Source organism: Delphinus delphis, chromosome 1, assembly GCF_949987515.2.
Source record: "Delphinus delphis chromosome 1, mDelDel1.2, whole genome shotgun sequence".
Lineage (NCBI taxonomy): Eukaryota > Metazoa > Chordata > Mammalia > Artiodactyla > Delphinidae > Delphinus > Delphinus delphis.
In genome coordinates this window covers 60,259,866-60,279,252 of record NC_082683.1, presented here as the reverse complement: position 1 = coordinate 60,279,252, position 19,387 = coordinate 60,259,866, and the positions used below count along the sequence as shown (strand labels likewise).

The window sequence follows — 19,387 nt, the reverse complement described above, 5'->3', positions numbered from 1 at the left end:
TGTAGATATCTGTCAGGTGTGTTAATTTATCCTCTCTTAATCAGCATTGCGCTGATTTCTATAAAGCCACCTGTACTGTGTTGCATATCCTCTTGGATATTGGTTGGCTTTCATAGAGAATTGTGTGGACACCTGCATTGTCCTGAGGTAAAATGCTTTTTGGAGAGTAAAAATAGTTTTTAACACTATTCTAATGGTTCTTCATAGTTTTTTTCCCCCTTTTTTTGTTCATTCATTCCTTCACTTAACAGATATATACTGAACTCCTGATATGTGATAAACAGTGTTTTAGGTGCTGGGGTTACAGCAGTGAACAAAATGAACAAAGTCATCCCTGCTGTCAGGGAGCTTACATTCTAATGGGGGAAGATAAATAATAAACAAACTAATAAAAATATAGTAAAGAGAATATGGCAGAAAAGAGTTTTAGGCAGAGAATTGCAAACACAAAGGTACCATGTTTAAAGAATAGTGTGGCTGGAACAGGCAGAGAGTGGTAGGATATGGGAGATTTTGAGACCGGGGTATAAACATGTAGAACTTTTGTAGGTCATTGTTAAGGATTTTGACTTTTACTTTGAATAACATAGGAAGCTATTTGAGGGTTTTGAATAGCCAGGTAACATGATCTGATTTTAAAAGGCTCTTTCTGGCTACTATATGAGGCAGAAAAGAAACTTTGGTGGGGGGCATGGGTCAATTTAACATGCTATTATTATAAGTGGGGGTAACTGGAAATAATGAGAAGGTAGAGCTGGTTAGGAGTCAATGATAGATTGAAAGTAATGTGTGTGTGTGTGTGTGAGTTTTAGTACTATAGTACCATTTATGAGAGAAAGCACAAAAATTCTCCCTTTTTATTGCTTGCTTGGATGAGACTTGAAGATGTCTGTGGAAGCTGGAGCTGTGTTGGTTCTAGGACCTGTAATTTCCTGCTTTGCTCCCTCGTTAGGGGGCACATGAAGTCAAAACTATTTTTGTAATAACCCAAAGTCATTGTTTGCCTTTTTCACAGCGCTGACATTTTCACTGATGGTACAAAAGCAGTGGTGGGTAAAATTGTTGGAACATTAGCATGAATCAAGGCACCAAACTGCTAGTAGTCATTGTATTATTCACTGCCGTGTACTTGAAGTAGGAAAAAAAAAAAAGCCAGTTTCACAATGTCTTTGACGAAGGTGTAGAAATTGTTAATTTTTAAAGTCTTAATCTTGAGTACATACTTTTTTATTCTTTGTGACATAATGTGAATTATGCATAATACTTTTCTGCTGCATACTGAAGAAAAAAAAAGGGAGAACATTTGTGCAATTGAGTTGTAAGCCAAACTAGCTGCTTTTGTCATGGAACACCATTTTTATTTGAAAGAACAGCTTACACACAAACTATGGTTATCACAATTTGGATATTTGGCATACATTTTCTGGAAATTGGATGAAGTGAACCTGTGACCTCAAGGAAAACAGTTGACAATATTTGTTGCCAATTAAAAAATTCAAGCTTTGAAATGAAATTTACAATTTGGAAAACTTGTCTCTGTCACTGTAAGCTTGACAGCTTCCTAGTATTTAAAGACTGTTCTGGTCAGATTGGTGATATTACTAAATGTGATTTAAAAATTTTTGTATACTGAAATGTGTTGACATTTGGAAGATCTGCATAACTCAGTAAATCAGTATTTTTTAGACTGATCAACGCCTGATGTTACAAAACCATGCATCAGTAAAAGATCCATTCAAAGTGTAAGAGAAACCAATGAATTTCAGTGTACCACAGTACAAAAAATTTATTGATACGGTTTGAGATCTCACATGGCAACAAACCTTAAAGAAATAACCACTTACTAAGTTTTGGTGTAGTATCAAAGGATACCGCCAATTATTTGGAAAGGCTGTTAAAATACTCCTCTTTTTTTTCAAGTGCATATCGTCTGAATCTGGATTTTCTTCATATACTTCACAACAGCATTTACACCTGACTGAATGCAGAACCAGTTATAAAAACCCAGCTGTCTTCTATTAGGCCAGACATTAAATTTGTTTTTATTTTTAATTAAAGAATTTAAAATAGTACCACTCTTGTCATTCTTTTTGTTTTGTTTTGGAAAATTGCAATTTTTTTCATAAAAAAATTATATTAACATGTAACGGTTTTAACAATTTTAATTTCTAATGTAAATAGCAATAGATTTATTCATATAAGAGATTTTTGGGATCTTCAATAATTCTTAAGAGTCTAATGGGGTCTTGAAACCAGAAAGTTTGAAATCTGTTGGTATAGTAAAAAGAATACTGATTTTAGAGTCATGACTCCCACAATTTCTGGATATGTAATTTTAGGAAATTACTTAACCATTTTTAGATGTATTTTTCTTATGATATGTGAAATAGGAATAATCTTTGTCTCACAGGGTTAGGGAGCAAATTAAATAAGATATCTAAAGTATACAGCATAGTGCTGGGCACATAGTATATAATATATGCCCTGTAAATGCCAGCCATTTGGTTGATAATTTGCAGACTTTGACTATAGTGGTCTTAATATTACTGGAATGTTTTTTACTCATTCAACGAAACAGATTTCAATTTTGTTTACCAAGTTAAAACCAAGGCATCCAATTTCAGATTTAAAAGTATATTTTGAAAAGTTAACGGAGAAAGTTATTTTAAGTTTTTAGTGTCCTTTGTGTAACAAATTAGTTTAAGCAGTAGGTTGAGGACTTAGAAAACTGAGGGGATAGTAGGTGATGGGTCAAACTAGGATACTTGAGCACTTAGTTTCATGATACATTTAGTCAGTAAAGTAAATGTGGTATTGGGTAGATAATGATGTTGATAAAGATTATTTTGCATTTAAAATATTGAAATCATAGCATGACATTTGGCATCCTTGATTGTAAGTAGTATGTATTTCTGATTATGTTCTTACCTTAAAGTGAGAGGGACTGGATCGTTGAGCTCAAAGTCATTTCTAGTTCATAAATCTTTTGAAATCGTGATTAATTTGGACTTGTAATGGGAAGTTTCATTTGTAACTTAAGTAGGTGCTGAGGCTTTTACCTTTTCATCTATATGTTCTTGGAGGGTTTAAGAAAACAGAGTACTTATCTAGGTGCATAAATGCCTTGATTTCTTCACCTGTATGCTCTAGAGTGTAAGTTTTTGAATAGTTACTATGTTCACATGCTACAAAAGTATAAAAAGATATAAAAGGATATGATGTAAAAATAAAATTTCTCTCCCACCTGTCTTTATCCACCCAGTTATCCTCTTTGACAGCAGCTAGTGTTATCAGTTCCTTGTTTTCTTTTTCTGCTACCATTTAGAACATGGTACTTTTTTTTTTCTCCTGAAAGATAGGGAAGTGAAGAAAGAACTATTACAACCTTTCCTACTATTAGGACAAAAATGGATATTCAGAAATTTATATGATTTTAAATGTCTTTCTCTTTTCTTATTTTTAAATTTATATCTCCAGCCTCGACTTCTCCTTGGAGTTCCAGATTTTATAATTATCTCCACTTGGGAATCTCAGAGATATTTCAAAATTTATTTGTCCAAAATGGAGTTATCATTTTCCACTTCCCACCTGGCCATCTAGTAAATCACATAATTTAGTTATCCAGTTCTCAAGTGTCAATCACTGGGATCATTCTTTGTCTTACCCCCTCTTTTTACCCATACATGTCTAATTAACAAGTTATTTTGAATCAGTCTACTTTCTGTCTCCACTGCTACCACTTTGAGACCAACCAATTTTTATTATCTTTTCCCTGGAATACTGCACCAGACTCATAACTAGTCTCCCTATGTCCCCTTCCATTCCATTCTCTGTATGTTAAGAATAGTGATCTTAAAATGTAATTTGTATCATGTCATGTCCCTACTCAAGGTCCTTTAATGCCTTCTCCACTTAAAAGTAAGTTCATATTTTTTACCATATGTTATAGAACCCTGCATGATCTAGCCCTTTCTTACTTCTCTGATATAATCTTTTACCAATCCCTCCTTTTTTTCTATGTCTGGCCATACTTATTTTCTTTCAGTTCCTTGAACATGCCAGGTTATTTCTGGCCTCTGTCTGGAAAGCATTTCTTCTTATTCTTTGATTTCATAGTTCTTACTTAGCGTTTAGATCTCATTTTAGAGAGATTTTCCTGACTTAAATATCAAAAAGTATGTCTGTCCTTATTATTTTCAGCCTTAGCCTTTTATTTTTCTCAACACTTATAATCTATTTTGTTTTATTTTATATTTCTCTTTCTTTATGAATATAAACTCCACGAGGGCAAGAATTATTTCTAGCTTATTAATGGTTGAATCTCTAGTGTCTAGCACTATGCCTAGCACATAGTGATCCTCAGTAAATATTTATTGAATGGAAATGAATGGATTTTCCTTCTGGGTAAAATGTTGGAGAAATAACAGAACCTATGAACTCCTTCTAACTTTGTATTAAAATACAATGATAACTCTAGAATCAAGTAAACTAGATAATGAGAGAAATTTTTAATAATAGTAATGTAGTATGATTAAATATAGAAATTATATTGATGAATGACAGGTGTTCTTTCCTGTCACCTGTAATGTGACATGAAACCCTTAGTGATTAGAGCATTGGTCTACAAACATTTCATTAAAGGGCAAGATAGTGAATATTATAGGCTTGCAGGCCATACCATTTGTTGCATGAAAGTAGCCATAGACAATTCATAAACAATCAGCATGTGGCTGTGTTCCAGTAATACTTTACATCATGTCCCTGAATTAGAGGATGAAGAAGTTTCTAATATGGAAAACAGATGGCAGGAGCAAGTATGTGCTCGACAGCAAGCTTACCCTTTCTTCTTGCCTTCATTTATTGTTATCATTAAGACTTATACAGTAGAAAAAAAATAAAACTTTTTCTGGTACCTTATTTTGAATAGAGAAATTCACAGTAAAGAAGCAAGTGGGCAAGAGAGCTTATTTTAGTTGAGAGCTAGACTAACCTTGGTGATGGTTGTTAAGGAACAATGAATCCAGTGAAAAGGCCTTTTTAAGGAAGACTTTTTCTTTTAAAATTATTAGGAGAGTGAATAAGTTTTTACTTATCGGCCACCTATCTCTTATTTATCTTTAAACAGCTTTATTCTGATATAATTCCTATAGCATGCAGTTGGACCATTTAAAGTGTACAATGAAATGGTTTTTGGTATATTTAGAGTTGTGCAACCATTACCACAATCACTTTGAGAACATTTTTATCAACTTAAAAAGAAATCATGTATTTTTTTTTACCTTTCACTGGCCCCCACTCCATTTCCTCCAGCCCTAGACAATCTCTAATCTACTTTCTGTCTCTTTAGATTTTATTATTCTAGGCACTTCACGTAAATGGAAATCACACAATCTGTGGTCTTTCACTTAGCACACTGTTTTTTAAGGTTCATTCGTGTTGTAGCATGTATCACTATTTCATTCCTTTTTATTGCCGATTAAGATTACATTGTATGGATGTACCTCATTTTGTTTGCACATTCATCAATTAATGGACATCTGAGTTGTTTCTACTTTTTGGCTATTATGAGTAATGCTGCTATGAACACTTGTATATAAGTTTTTGTGTGGGCATGTTTTCATTTTCTTGGGTATATATCTTTTGCTGGGTCATGTGATAAGTCTGTGTTTACCATTTTGAGGAACTACCAAACTGTTTTGCAAAGTGGTTGCACTATTTTACTGGCCCAACAGCAGTGTTTGAGGATTTCAGTTTTTCCTCCTTTCCAACACTTGTTATAGCCATCCTAGTGAGCATAAAGTTGTGTCTCCTTATGGTTTTGATTTGTATTTTCTTAATGGCTAATGATTTTGAGCATCTTTTCATGTGCTTTTTGGCCATTTGTATATCTTCTTTGGAGAAATGGCTATTCATATATTCCCATCTTTAAATTGGGTTGTCTTTTTTTTTTTTTTTTTTTTTTTTTTTTGCGGTACGCGGGCCTCTCACCGCTGCGGCTTCTTCTGTTGCGGAGCACAGGCTCCGGACGCACAGGCTTAGCGGCCATGGCTCACGGGCCCAGCCACTCCGCGGCACGTGGGATCCTCCCGGACCGGGGCACGAACCCGTGTCCCCTGCATCGGCAGGCGGACTCTCAACCACTGCGCCACCAGGGAAGCCCGGGTTGTCTTTTTATTATTTAGTTTTAAGAGTTTATTTAGAGTATTAGAGTCTCATAGGAAAGTGCTTAAATATCAGCTTGTTCTTTTAGCTTCAGAGTGTAGAGGAGTTTCTGCTATTTATTCTCTTGAATGTTGAGAGGATAATGAGGGCAATATGCTTGTCCTTTCCCATATTAGATCTGAATAAATCATTTCAGGATGGATGAGCAGAAAAAGAAAATCCATTTGAGAGTCTTTGGAAAACAGTTATTATAAAAGAAGCATCATTATAAGTATCCTGAAGATACTGTTAGGAATACTATAAGAAATAGAAGAAAAGTTTAGAAAATAATTGCCTTGTTTTTCAGTAACACATAAAACAGTTTGATTCTTTAAAACTGTTAAATAGTGATGTGGAGAAAACAGTCCAAATTATGAAGATACTATGGAAATTTTAAGAAATATAATCACTGCATTAAAATGATCTAAATTGAGTATAGAAAGTAAAGTTTTGACAGTAAAGAAAATTGAATGAGTGATGTACAAAAATAATTTGAAAACAAAGACTGTAGAGGAAAAGGAGACAGATTAAAAGAATGAAGGACAAGTTATAAATATGGACTTTACATGTGTAGATTGTATTCTATGAATAATATGAATTTCCAGAGAATAAAACAGAAGAAGTGGATCAGAGGCAACACCCAAAGCTATAAATAAAGAAGAAAACATTTTTTTATCTAAACTTTGTTCTGATTCCAAAGTTAGAGCTCATAATTTGTTCCAGGGAAAATTAATGAAAAGAGATCTGCATATCTTCACACTATTTTTTTTTTTTTTTTTTAATTGCCCAAGCAGCGTGGCTTGTGGGATCTTAGTTCCCCCGACCAGGGATTAGACCCGGGCCCTCGGCAGTGAAAGTGCAGAGTCCTAACCACTGGACTGCCAGGGAATTCCCTCTTGGTGCTATTTTAAAATGGAATGAATCCTACATATATACAAGTAAAAAGCACAGATTACTATAATATTGAACTAAAATGTATATCAATTTGGCCTCAGACCTCGCCAATGTTAGAACATACTTGATACACCATCTGCCAACTGTAGAATTCTTTCTAGCCAAATATTCATTTGTGAAAGCAATAGTAACATTCTAGAAAATAGACCAACCATCATGATATCATTCCTGAAAAATATTATTCAAAGAAGTATCTCAGATTGGAAGGGTTAAATGACTAACCCAAGAAAGGAGACATGTGTCCAAAAAGGACTGATAATGAATTTTAAACCAGTTAAATATACCATAGATCAGTCTAATAATTAAAGCAAATATGATTATAATCCTGAGAGCAAATTTCCAACCCCCTCCCAAATAAAACCCCCAAAAAACACTTTTGCTTCAAATTTTGAAAGACATGTAATCTATAATGGGTAAGGAAATGGTTTATAACCACTGATTAAATTAGTGAAACAAAAATGTAGCTAGAGGAGACATAAAAGTACTGAACTCTTTATAATTGCATCAAAAAGAATAAAATACCTAGGAATAAACATACTTAAAGAGGTTAAAGACCTGTACTAGGAAAGCTATAAGACACTGATGAAAGAAATGGAAGACGACACAGATGGAAAGATATACCATGTTCATGGATTGGAAGAATTAATATTGCTGAAATGGCTATACCACCCAAAGCAGTCTACAGACTCAGTGCAATCCCTATCAAAATACTAAGGGCATTTTTCACAGGGCTAGAATGAATAATTCTAAAATTTGTATGGAAACACAAAAGACCCTGATTAGCAAAGGCAATCTTGAGAAAGAAGAACAGAGCTGGAGGGATCATGCTCCCTGACTTCAGACTGTACTACAAAGCTACAGTAACCAAAACAGTATGGTACTGGCACAAAAACAGACACGTAGATCAATGGAAGAGAATAGAGGGCCCAGAAATAAACCCACGAACATATGGTCAATTAATCTATGACTTTGTCATAGGAGGCAAGAATATACAATGGAGAAAAGAGAGTCTCTTTAATAATTGCTGCTGGGAAAACTGGACAGCTACATGTCAAAGAATGAAATTAGAACATTCTCTAATACCATATACAAAAATAAACTCAAAATGGATTAAAGACATAAATGTAAGACCAGAAATCATAAAGCTTCTCAGAAGAAAACATAGGCAAACACTCTTTGACATAAATAGTAGCAAAATGTTTTTGGATCTGTCTCCTAAAGCAAAGGAAAAAAAAGCAAAAATAAACAAACAGGACCCAATTAAACCTGAAAGCATTTGCATAGCAAAGGAAACCACCGACAAAAATGAAACGGCAACCTATAGAATGGGAGAAAATATTTGCAAATGATCTGATCAACAAGGGGTTAATATCCAAAATATATAAACAACTCATATAACTCAACGTCAAAAAAAAAAACCCAGTTGAAAAATGAGACAGAAGATCTGAATAGACAGTTTTCCAAAGAAGACATACAGATTATTAACAGGCACATGAAAAGATGTTCAACATTGTTTAATCATCAGAGAAATGCAAATTAAAATCACAATGAGATATCACCTCACACAGAGTCAGAATGGCTGTCATCAAAAGGAACACAAATAATAAAACAATTATACTCCAATAAAAATTAATTAAAAAAAACACAAATAACAAATGTTGACGAGGATATGGAGAAAAGGGAACCCTAGTACCCAGTTGGTAGGAATGCAAATTGGTGCAGCCACCATGGAAAACAGTATGGAGTTTTCTCAAAAAACTAAAAATACAACTACCATATGACCCAGCAATTCCTCTCTTGGGTATTTATCTGTAAAAAGCTGAAAACACTAATTCAAAAAGATACGTGCACCCCAATGTTCATAGCAACATTCTTTACAATTGCCAAGATATGGAAGCGACCTAAGTGTCCATCAGCAGATGAATGGATAAAGAAGATGTGGTTTACATACAATGGAGTATTACTCAGCCATAAAAAGATGGAATTTTGCCATTTGTAACAACATTGATGAACTTGGAGGGTATTATGCTAAGTGAAATAAGTCAGACAGAGAAAGACAAATACTATATGGTATTACTTATATGTGGAATATAAAAAGTAAAATAGACTAGTGAATATAACAAAAAAGAAACAGTCACAGATATACAGAAGAGTTGCATATACAGATATGGGGAGAGGGAAAGGGAGACAAGAAGAGGGTAGTGGATTAAGAGGTACAGACTACCATGTATAAAATAAATAGGCTACAAGGATAATAATACAGGGAATATAGCCAATATTTTTTAATAACTATAAATGGAATATAACCTTTAAAATTGTGAATCATTGTGTTATACACCAACTATACCTCAGTAAAAAAGAAAAAGTCCAGACCTCTTCATTTGTTGTAATGGGAATCAAAAGTATAGTTTACTTTTTTACTTTGAGTGTTAGATAAGCATGAGTTTAAAACTGTGTTCTAGGACTTCCCTGGTGGCACAGTGGTTAAGAATCCGCCTGCCAATGCAGGGGACACGGGTTCGGGCCCTGGTCTGGGAAGATCCCACATGCCGCGGAGCAACTAAGCCCGTGCGCCACATCTACTGAGCCTGCGCTCTAGAGCCCGTGAGCCACAACTGCTGAGCCCACGTGCCACAACTACTGAAGTCCACACGCCTAGAGCCCGTGCTCCAAAACAAAGAGAAATCACCACAATGAGAAGCCCGTGCACCACAACGAAGAGTAGCCCCTGCTCACTGAAAATATAGAAAGTCCGCACGCATCAACGAAGACCCAGTGCAGCCAAAAATAAATAAATAAATTTATTTAAAAATAAAAGGTGGTTCTAAAAAGTGTTAGTTTGCTATAAATAGAATTTAAAATCTATATAATCTGTTATTGTGGAAGATAAATTTTAAAAGTCCAAATTAAAAAAAAAAAAGTAGAAAAGCAAAGCCACAGGACTTAAAAAACAGAAATCTCCAAAAGTATGATTGTGTCAAATAAAGCTTTATATTCCCATATTATGTTAGTAATGATTCTTGGATTTACAAGTGATAGAAACTCATTGCAAACTAGCTTAAGCCCCAAAGTATTTATTGATTCATATAACTGAAGATGATAGGGTAGGAGACAATAGTGACATGATTGTATCCAGATTTTCTGCAGTATCATCAGGACTTTTGTTGGCGGCGGGGCGGGTATTGTACAATTTGTTAGATCTGGTGTTACGTAGAATTTAATTCTTCCCTCTTGTAGTTGGGCTTTCTTCTATGTCAGAGTTCTTCAACCTCTACACTTGACATTTTGTGCTGGATGATTCTGTGTGGTGGAAACCTATCCTGTGCACTATAGGTATTTAGTAGCATCCCTGGCCTCTACCTTCTAGATGCCATTAGCACCCCCCACTCCCCAGTTTTGACAATCAAAAATGTGCCAGACATTGCCACATATCCTCTGGGGGATAAAATTGTCCCTGATTCAGACCCGCTAATCTATATGGTAGAGAATATGCAGTCTCATACTCAGAACCTTAAAGTACTAAGGTTCCAATGGCAAGAGACAGTTTTCCTCACTGGCTCAAGTACAAAAAAAAAAAAAATGCAGAAAAGAACCTTGACCCAGGTGGGAATTGTGCCCTTCCCTGAAACTATTTTCTAATTAGGTATCAGACTAGTTGGGTTTGTGTCATGTGTCTTCCCTGGTTCATGTACTTAAGGTATGGCATTTGTTACTAAGAGAAAGGAGTAGTGAAGAAATTCCAAAAGTAACAACGATGACATCTACTAACTAAAAGGGAAGAAAAGGACTTTCACACATACTTGAAGGAGAATAGTGAAAAATGGAGATTTTATTGTTGAGTCAATGGTAAAGAAAAGAAAGCTATGAATCCTCAAGATTAATTGCTGATAAAATTGAATTTGAGGTAAAAATGATTTAAAAGTGCTGAGAGTAATTATATTTTGATAGAAGTTATGATCATTAGCACTCATAAAAGTATTGCATCTTTATGCACTAATCAAAAGAGTATAAAAAAATAGAAAGCAAATTATTAATGAAGATGGAGAAAAGTTAACACATAAAATCAAAGTAGAACTTCTGCCTCTAGTAATGATGAACTAGATAATGAGGACAACTCTTCTTTAGAAGGCAATAAGAATAAAATATTCTACTTTAAGGACATTGGAGAGCTAATGAGGTAGGAAGGGATACTGGGCCAAGATCTGGCAGAAGATGGAAATCCAAAGATGCAAACCTAACATTTGAGGTTACTTTTCCCCAGCAGCTTTTGTGAATCCAGAAGAAGCAGTTAAGAGGCTGAGCAGTACTTTAGACAGCCTTGGTGAGCTAAGAGGACAAAAGATGGAGGTCAGGGCCCACCAGGTGTGGGGTATCTCTTAAACATGCTGCTTTTGGGGATGGAAACTTGAAGAGCTGCTTAGGAATAAGGTTGAACTGCAGGTAAATGAGCTCTGATATAGGTTGAAGCATAGCTTTGAGTCATTTGTGAGGGCCGGAAAAAAAATGTCAATCCCTGAATTAGTCTAGTACCCCCAGCCACATGTCAGAAGCAAATAAAAGTCTCTGTAGAATTTGTTTCTTAGGCTTCAAGATTTTTGCAGAAGGAGTTAATTAAATATGTTCAGCATACAATTCAAGATGACCAGCATTATAGGGAAACTAAACAACATGAATGAGAACCAGAGAGAAGCAATAAGAGAAACAGAGCCATCAGAGCTTCATTTATTGTAATTATTACTAGACAGACTTTATTTTTTATTTATTTACTTACTTAATAGACGTATAGTTGATTTACAATGTTGTGTTAGTTTCTGGTGTACAGCAAAGTGATTCAGTTATACATATATATATTCCTTTTCAGATTTTTTTCCACTGTAGTTTATTACAAGATATTGAGTATAGCTCTCTGTGCTATACAGTAGGACCTTGTTGTTTATCTATTTTATATATAGTAGTTTGTATGGACAGAGACTTTAAATAACAATGTTTATTATGTTCTTGGGGGATGAGAGACGAGTTTGAATATTTTAGTGGAGAACTGGAAATTATGAAAATTGAAGTAACATATTTGGAAAATAATTCAATAGAAATTCTCAAATGGAAATATATAATAACTGAATTAAAAACTAAATAAATGGGCTTAATACAGTTTAGATCCTGAAGAAGACAGAACTCATGATCTTGGAAATATGTCAGGAGAAAATATCTACAATGAAAAAGGGAAAGAAATTTTTTAAAAATTAAAAATGGTAAGAGTAGTTCTATGTTAATTGAACCCCAGGAGAGAAGAGAGAGAATATGGGGCTAAAGCAATATTTGAGGAGACAGTTGCTGAGAATTTTCCAAAATTGATGAAAGACACCAATTCAGAGATTTAACAAGTCCAACCCAAGTAAAATAAAAAAAGGATTCCACATTGGAGTGAAATGGCTGAAAAAACAATCTTAAATGCAGCCAGAGAAGTCACATTACTTTAAAAGGATCAGTAGAAATTCCTACAGCTGACTTCTCAACAAAAAAGAAAACCATAAGACTACATAGAATACTGAAGAAAATAACAGCCAATCAAGAATTATATACCCTGTACAATATCCTCCGAAGTTGAATAAACATTCACAATCAAAAACCTAAGAGAATTCACTTATCAGACCACCACTAAAAGAAATACTGAAGGATGTGTTTCAGATAGAAGAAAAATGATTCTAATGGAAGGCTAGAGAGGTAGGAAGGAATGAAGAGCAACAAAAGTGGTAAGAAATCTTAAATGAATATTGATTCTATAAGGTACAAATAAAGACTCATGGCACTAGATAACAGCATATAAATCTGGATGGAGGGAATGAAGTTAGTGTTCTAAGGTCAATGACTTGCTCTCAAGAAGGGAATGTGCCATTTAACATTAGACTTTGATAAATCAAGGATGCATATTGTAAACTCTAGAGCTGTGCTGTCTAATAGAAAGCCAATGCAAGCCACATTTATAACTAAGTTTTTTAATAGCCGCATAAAATAGAAGTAGGTGAAATTAATTTTAATACTACATTTTATTTAACCCAAAATATCCAAAACATTATTTTAACATGATGATCAATATAAAACATTATTGAGATATTTTACCTTCTTGTTTTTCATACTAAGTCTTCAAAATCCCACTTATGGCACATCTCAGTTCAGACTAGCCACATTTCAAATACTCGGTAACCACATGTAGCTACCATATGGGACAGTGCATCTCTAGGATAACTACTAAAAGAATAGTAAAATAAAAAAAATATATACCTTCCATCCACAGATAAAAAACCAAAATGGAATAATGAAAATAATCAATTTAGAGGAAGGTAAGAAAGATGAGAAAAAGGAACATGGAACCAGCAGGACAAATAGAAAGCACAAAGCTGGATGGTAGATTTAAACTCCAATAATATCAGTAAGTATAACATATGAGGCTGGATTAAATGCTCTGGTTAAAAGACAAATATTAGCTTACTGTATGAAAAAACACCCAACTACATACAGTTGGAAACACATCTGAAATATAACAATATTGAAAGTGAGAGGAGTGAAAAATGTATTCCATGTAAATATCAATCAAAAAATTTGGAATAGTTATATTAACATCATAGTAGGTTTTAAAGCAGAAAACATCTGAGATAAAGAGAGGTGCTTCAAGATGAAAATCATTTGTTGAACTAGGAAAGTATGAGGATTTGATTTGTACTTAGTAACATAGCTGAAAATATATCAAGCAAAGTTGCTAGAAGTACAAGAAGACGTAGAAACCCCCAATTACAGTGGGATATTTTTAACATTCCTCTTTCTTTAACACGCTGACAAAAAACCAGTAAGGATATAAAAGATATGAACAACACAAACTGGATCTAGTAGGTTTATATGAAATGCTGTACCCAAAACCCTTAAGATACATGTTCTTTTCAAGGTTACAGAAAACATTTACAAAAATTGACCAAACTTGACCATAAAGCAACTCTCAACATGTTTCATTGAGATTATACTGAGTCTGTTCTCTGATCACAGTGTAAGTAAACTAGAAATTATTAATAAAAAGGTAAATATACTAGGAAATGGTAAAAAAATCAAACATTTAAGAATCTATTTCAAGAAATTAGAAAAAGAACAACTTAACTTGCTTTATTTCCCAAGTTGAGTCTATTTTACCCAAATAACATAGAAGAAAAGAAGTAATAAAAGAGCAAGAATTATTGAATTAAAACAGACATTAAGTAGCAACATGCCAAAACTTTGTTCTTTAAAAAAGTGCATAAAATTAATAAACCTCAGACTGATCAAAGAAAAAACACAAGTAACAAATATGAATGAAAAGTGGGGCATCTGCATAAATTTTAATGTCATTAAAAAATCATGGATATTGTGAACAAAATGTATGACAATAGGTGGCAATTTATATGACATGGACAGAATCCCTGAAAAATTTAATTTGTCAAAATGCACACAAAAAGGAATTAGAAAACATAAGTACTCTTGTTATTATTAAAGACAATGAATCCGTAATAAAAATGTTCACTCAAAGGAAACTCCAAGGCTAGATGGTTTTACAAGTGTATTCGTGTAAACATTTAGGAAAAATAACACCAAAAGTTTTACAATTACATTACTTAATTATGGAAACATTTGAGTTTGCAACCCTTGCCTAAGGTAATGCCTGTCGCGTTTTAGTGATCAGGTTTCTGTAACTATTTGATATTTTTAAGGTTTGTTTCTATAGTCAGAACTTTTTCTTATGCCTTCATTCACGAATGCTTATTGACTATTTTGAATGTTAGATGTGTATTGGAAGCATTTCATATACATAAATGAACAAAATATGTATCTAGTTATCCTGAGGTTAATGTCTAATGAAGGAGACAGATGTTTACACAAAAAATTTAAAGTACAGTTTAGTGTGAAAAGTGCTGCAATAAAAAGATGGGTATAGAGAGCTTTGGGAGCAGTGCAGAGGAACATCTGATTGTCTAGAGAAGACTTCAGTGAATAGGTGATGTTTGAGCTAAGCCCTAAAAGGTGAGTATTAACTTGCCAGGCAGATCGGGAAGGAATATTTAGGAAGGATTAATAAAATGTGTGAATATCGAGAACCTGGCTTATTGGAGAATTTATTGTATGCAGTTCAGGTGAAATACAGGGTAAAGAAGAAAATAGGAGAAGAAAGGAAGGTAAGGACATATCTCAAGAACCTTTTATGCCATGTTAAGGATAAAATATGGACCACTTCCAGCCTTTTAAGTGTAACATGGTCAAGTTTTTGTTTTAAAATTATTATTCCAATATAGAGAGGAGATTGAAATGGGGTAAAACTTGAGGCAGGGAGACTTGAAGGTTGTTGCAGTAGATATTCAGGTAAGGTGATGAGAACTTAAACTAGAAAAGAGGTGGGAATTAGGAATGATAATCCGAAGTAAAGGTTTTGGTTTTGGCATAGTGTTGAGCTTTTGTTTCTGGCATCAATTTGTCAACAAGTTTGTTTACTTTTTATGACTGCTTTTTGGTTTTGATAAATTGTCATAGAATGTGAATGCAAACTTATGAAAATAGTTCAATATTTAGAAAAGGTGGAAGATGATCTTATTCTAGACCAATAAAATTGGAAATTGATACTTATACATGTGGATTTCTTTTCTTTTTTTCTGGAGCTGATCAGAAACAAAATAAATGTTTAGATTAACAAGGTACTGTTTTTAGTAAAACAGAAAATGTGTATCTTCTACAGACCCACCTAGGATTTAGCATTTTGAGACAGAAGAAATTGTTTACCTTTGCAATATACTTTTTTTTTTAAGTTGAAGTATAATTGTCATACAACACTTTATTACTTTCAAGTGTATAACAATGATTTCATGTTTGTATATAGTGAAATGATTACCACAAGAAGTCTGGTTAATATCCATCACCATACATAATTCAAAATATTTTTTTTTCTTGTGATGAGAACTTCTAAGATCTACTCTTAGCAACTTTCTAACATGCAGTATAATAATAGTCATGCTGTATATTACATCCCTGTGGCATTTTTTTGACTGAAAGTTTGTACCTTTTGATTCTCTTCACCCATTTCGCCTACCCTCCCATTCTCCACCTTTGGCAACCACCAGTTCATTCTCAGTATATATATATATATATGAATATATATATATATATATATATTCATATATATTTAAAAGATTCCACATATAAATGAGATAATACAATATTTGTCTTTATCTGACTTATTTCACTGAGCATAATGCCCTCAGGGTCCATCTCTGTTGTTACAGATGGCAAGATGTTATTCTTTTCTTTAATGGCTGAATAATATTCCACTGTGTGTGTGTGTGTGTGTGTGTGTGTGTACACACACACACTGATTTTCTTTATCCATTCATCTGTTGATGGACACTTTGGTTGTTTCCATATCTTGGCTGTTGTAAATAACGCTGCAATGAACATGGGGGGTGCATATATTTTTTCCAGTTAGTGTTTTCATTTTATTTATTAAAACTTGAGGACTGGGATTGGGACTTATTGATATTTATGAGCAAGGATGAGTATATATATAGTAAGGTACTTAAATTGTGTGATGAATGAACAAAGATTGATATAACAGAGAAATTAGCAGCAAAGGAATCTGACATCTGTTTGGAGAAGAAATCCCAAAAGCAAAATGGAAACCTTTTACGGGAGGTGGGGGGGAAGAGGAGTAAGATACCTTGTGTTTAGAAAGCATGGCATCCTCTGACCCTCACTTTGCCACATAAGCAGGATCATTTTGTGGTCACATTATTTTTGCTTAAAATTTGTCAGTGAAATTTCTGAAGGAGCTGAAACCACCTTAAAATAATTTTTCTGATGTTTCTACACTAATTTAATTTATTTTTGCTTTTGTTTTAGGAAACACTCCTTTACATCTTGCTGTGATGTTAGGAAATAAAGGTTAGTAAATATGTTCTTTTTTTGTTTAACTTCACTCATGTATAGTCAGTTTAAATATTTTAAGATGAGTTTTACGTTTTGAGTTTTAAAAAATTTGCCTGATTATTTGATGTGCTAATTGAGTTTAGGATTCAGTATATTAAAAAACACAAATACTTTCTCATTTTTCATAGCACTTTTTTCAAAGAATTAGTGGAAGTCTTATACTAATCTTTATGCCTTTTGAAGCTTTTTTTTTTTTCTTGTTTGGTTATTTTATCAAGGAAGTATAATTTCAGGAGACTCTTGTTTCCAAATATTAAGTTTTATTAATTATTGTAATACTTTTAATATTCAAAGACTTTTATAAGATTCTTTAATATGGACTATTTTATATATCTAAACTCATAAGTCTAGATTTTTTATGGTAGATGATAATAAAAAGTTAGTACTTATTTATTCTCCAAAAAGAAAAAAGGAAAGCAACAACTCATAGACAGGTGATTTAAAAGATCTACTTTTTAAGGCTATTCCTAGATGCAATAAGTCTTAGTTATCTGGATTCCCAGTAACCCTGGAAAGTGAGGATTCCAGATAGCTGATTGGCAACCTTTTGAGTGCTAGATTTTTAAATTTTGGATGTGTTTGATAAAAATCTTTGGAAAACATATACTCTTGAATTTTTAAACAGGCTAATTAATTTTTGTTAACACTTTTCTGATGATCTAGCTGTATCATTATGAACATCTATTATTGTTATATAGTGTGATGTGGCTGTTGCTGTAAACATTTGATCTGAATGTATGATGATCTGAAGGATGTTACTAGAACTTGCTTTGTTGAAAAAAAATTCTTTTGTTGGTTTGGTTTTATTAAGTTCTTGTGCTTAGGTGAAGCATATGATTTGTAGGAAATTTAATACTACATAAATTGGGGGCTCAAATCTTTATTTCTTTATTTAGTTATGTTATTTTTTTTCTCCTTCTTACAAGGAAGAGACTCAGTCAAGTAACCTTTTTTTTTTTTTGCGGTACGCGGGCCTCTCCCGCTGCGGAGCACAGGCCCCGGACACGCAGGCCCAGCGGCCACGGCTCACGGGCCCAGCCGCTCCGCGGCACGCGGGACCCCCCCGGACCGGGGCACGAACCCGCGCCCCCTGCAGCAGCAGGCGGACTCCCAACCACTGCGCCACCAGGGAAGCCCAGTCAAGTAACTTTTAAGTAAAGAGAGATTCATTAAGGTGCTACATATTATAGAAATTCAAGCTATGGGGACTAGCTATGTCTCAGGAAGAGTAGTAACCAAGACAGTCTGGGAGATCAGCGATCCTTTCTCCCTTCCTCCCTCCCCCTGTCCTTCCTCCCTTCCTTCCTCTCTGTCTCCCTCCTTCCCTCCTTCCCCCGCCCCCACCACCACCCCCGCAACCTTCCTCCTTCCTTCCCTTCGGATATGTATATCCATCTATTTGTCCAACTATCAATCATCTATCATCTGTCTCTTATGGTGCATCTGCTGTTCTTTCTTTATATATATATATATATATATATATATATATATATATATATATATATATGTGTGTGTGTGTGTGTGTGTGTGTGTGTGTGTGTATATACACACACATATATATATATATATATATATATATATATATATATAATATTCTCCCTTTTCTTGATTGACTTTTCTGTTTAGTGAAATTGACCATGACCCAAAATAACTGTTCTAGGTTCCTAAACCTTCAAGGCTTTGATTTCAGTGTTCTCCACCAAGTAGTTCAGTTTCTTAGGTTCCTGAATTTCTGAACAAAAAGTTTGATTGGTCTAGTTCATGTCGAGCCAAGTCACAGTGATGAGTGACTGGCAATCTCATGAATTGACTTTGGGATATATATTTACTCCTGTGAAGTTAGCTTTAGCTTGGCTGGCTTTGGGTGAGAGTTGGGAGTAGAAGAGGAAATCAGGAATACAGAGGAAGAATGTTTATCAGGAATATTGGCAGGGCAGACAATGATAGTCATCTTTAGTATAGATACCTTGGTGAAAAGATATCAGATATAGTTAGCTAAATTTGAGCAGTTGAAACTTATGCTTTCTTTCAAAGAACATTCGATCAGAACTTTAGAAAATAACTGGAATGTATTCATTTACAATATGCTAGATGCTTTTTTTAGGGCTTTATGTATGTTTACTCATTTAACACAACAACCATGTGAGGAAGATACTATTATTATCCCTATTTTACAGATGAAAAAGTTAGCTCTGAGAAGTTAAGCAACTTTCCCAGGGTAAAGTAGCAGAGTTTTGACTTG

General features: G+C 34.0%; 1 protein-coding gene across 1 annotated transcript in view; it reads left to right on the top strand.

Annotated features, from left to right (window-relative positions):
- Positions 1 to 19,387, top strand: part of ANKRD13C (ankyrin repeat domain 13C) — an 81,473-nt gene that overhangs the window by 7,532 nt on the left and 54,554 nt on the right. The window contains exon 2 of the mRNA XM_060023806.1: positions 17,059 to 17,100. Coding sequence (XP_059879789.1) covers positions 17,059 to 17,100 — 42 coding nt within the window. The remainder of the gene's footprint in view (positions 1 to 17,058; positions 17,101 to 19,387) is intronic.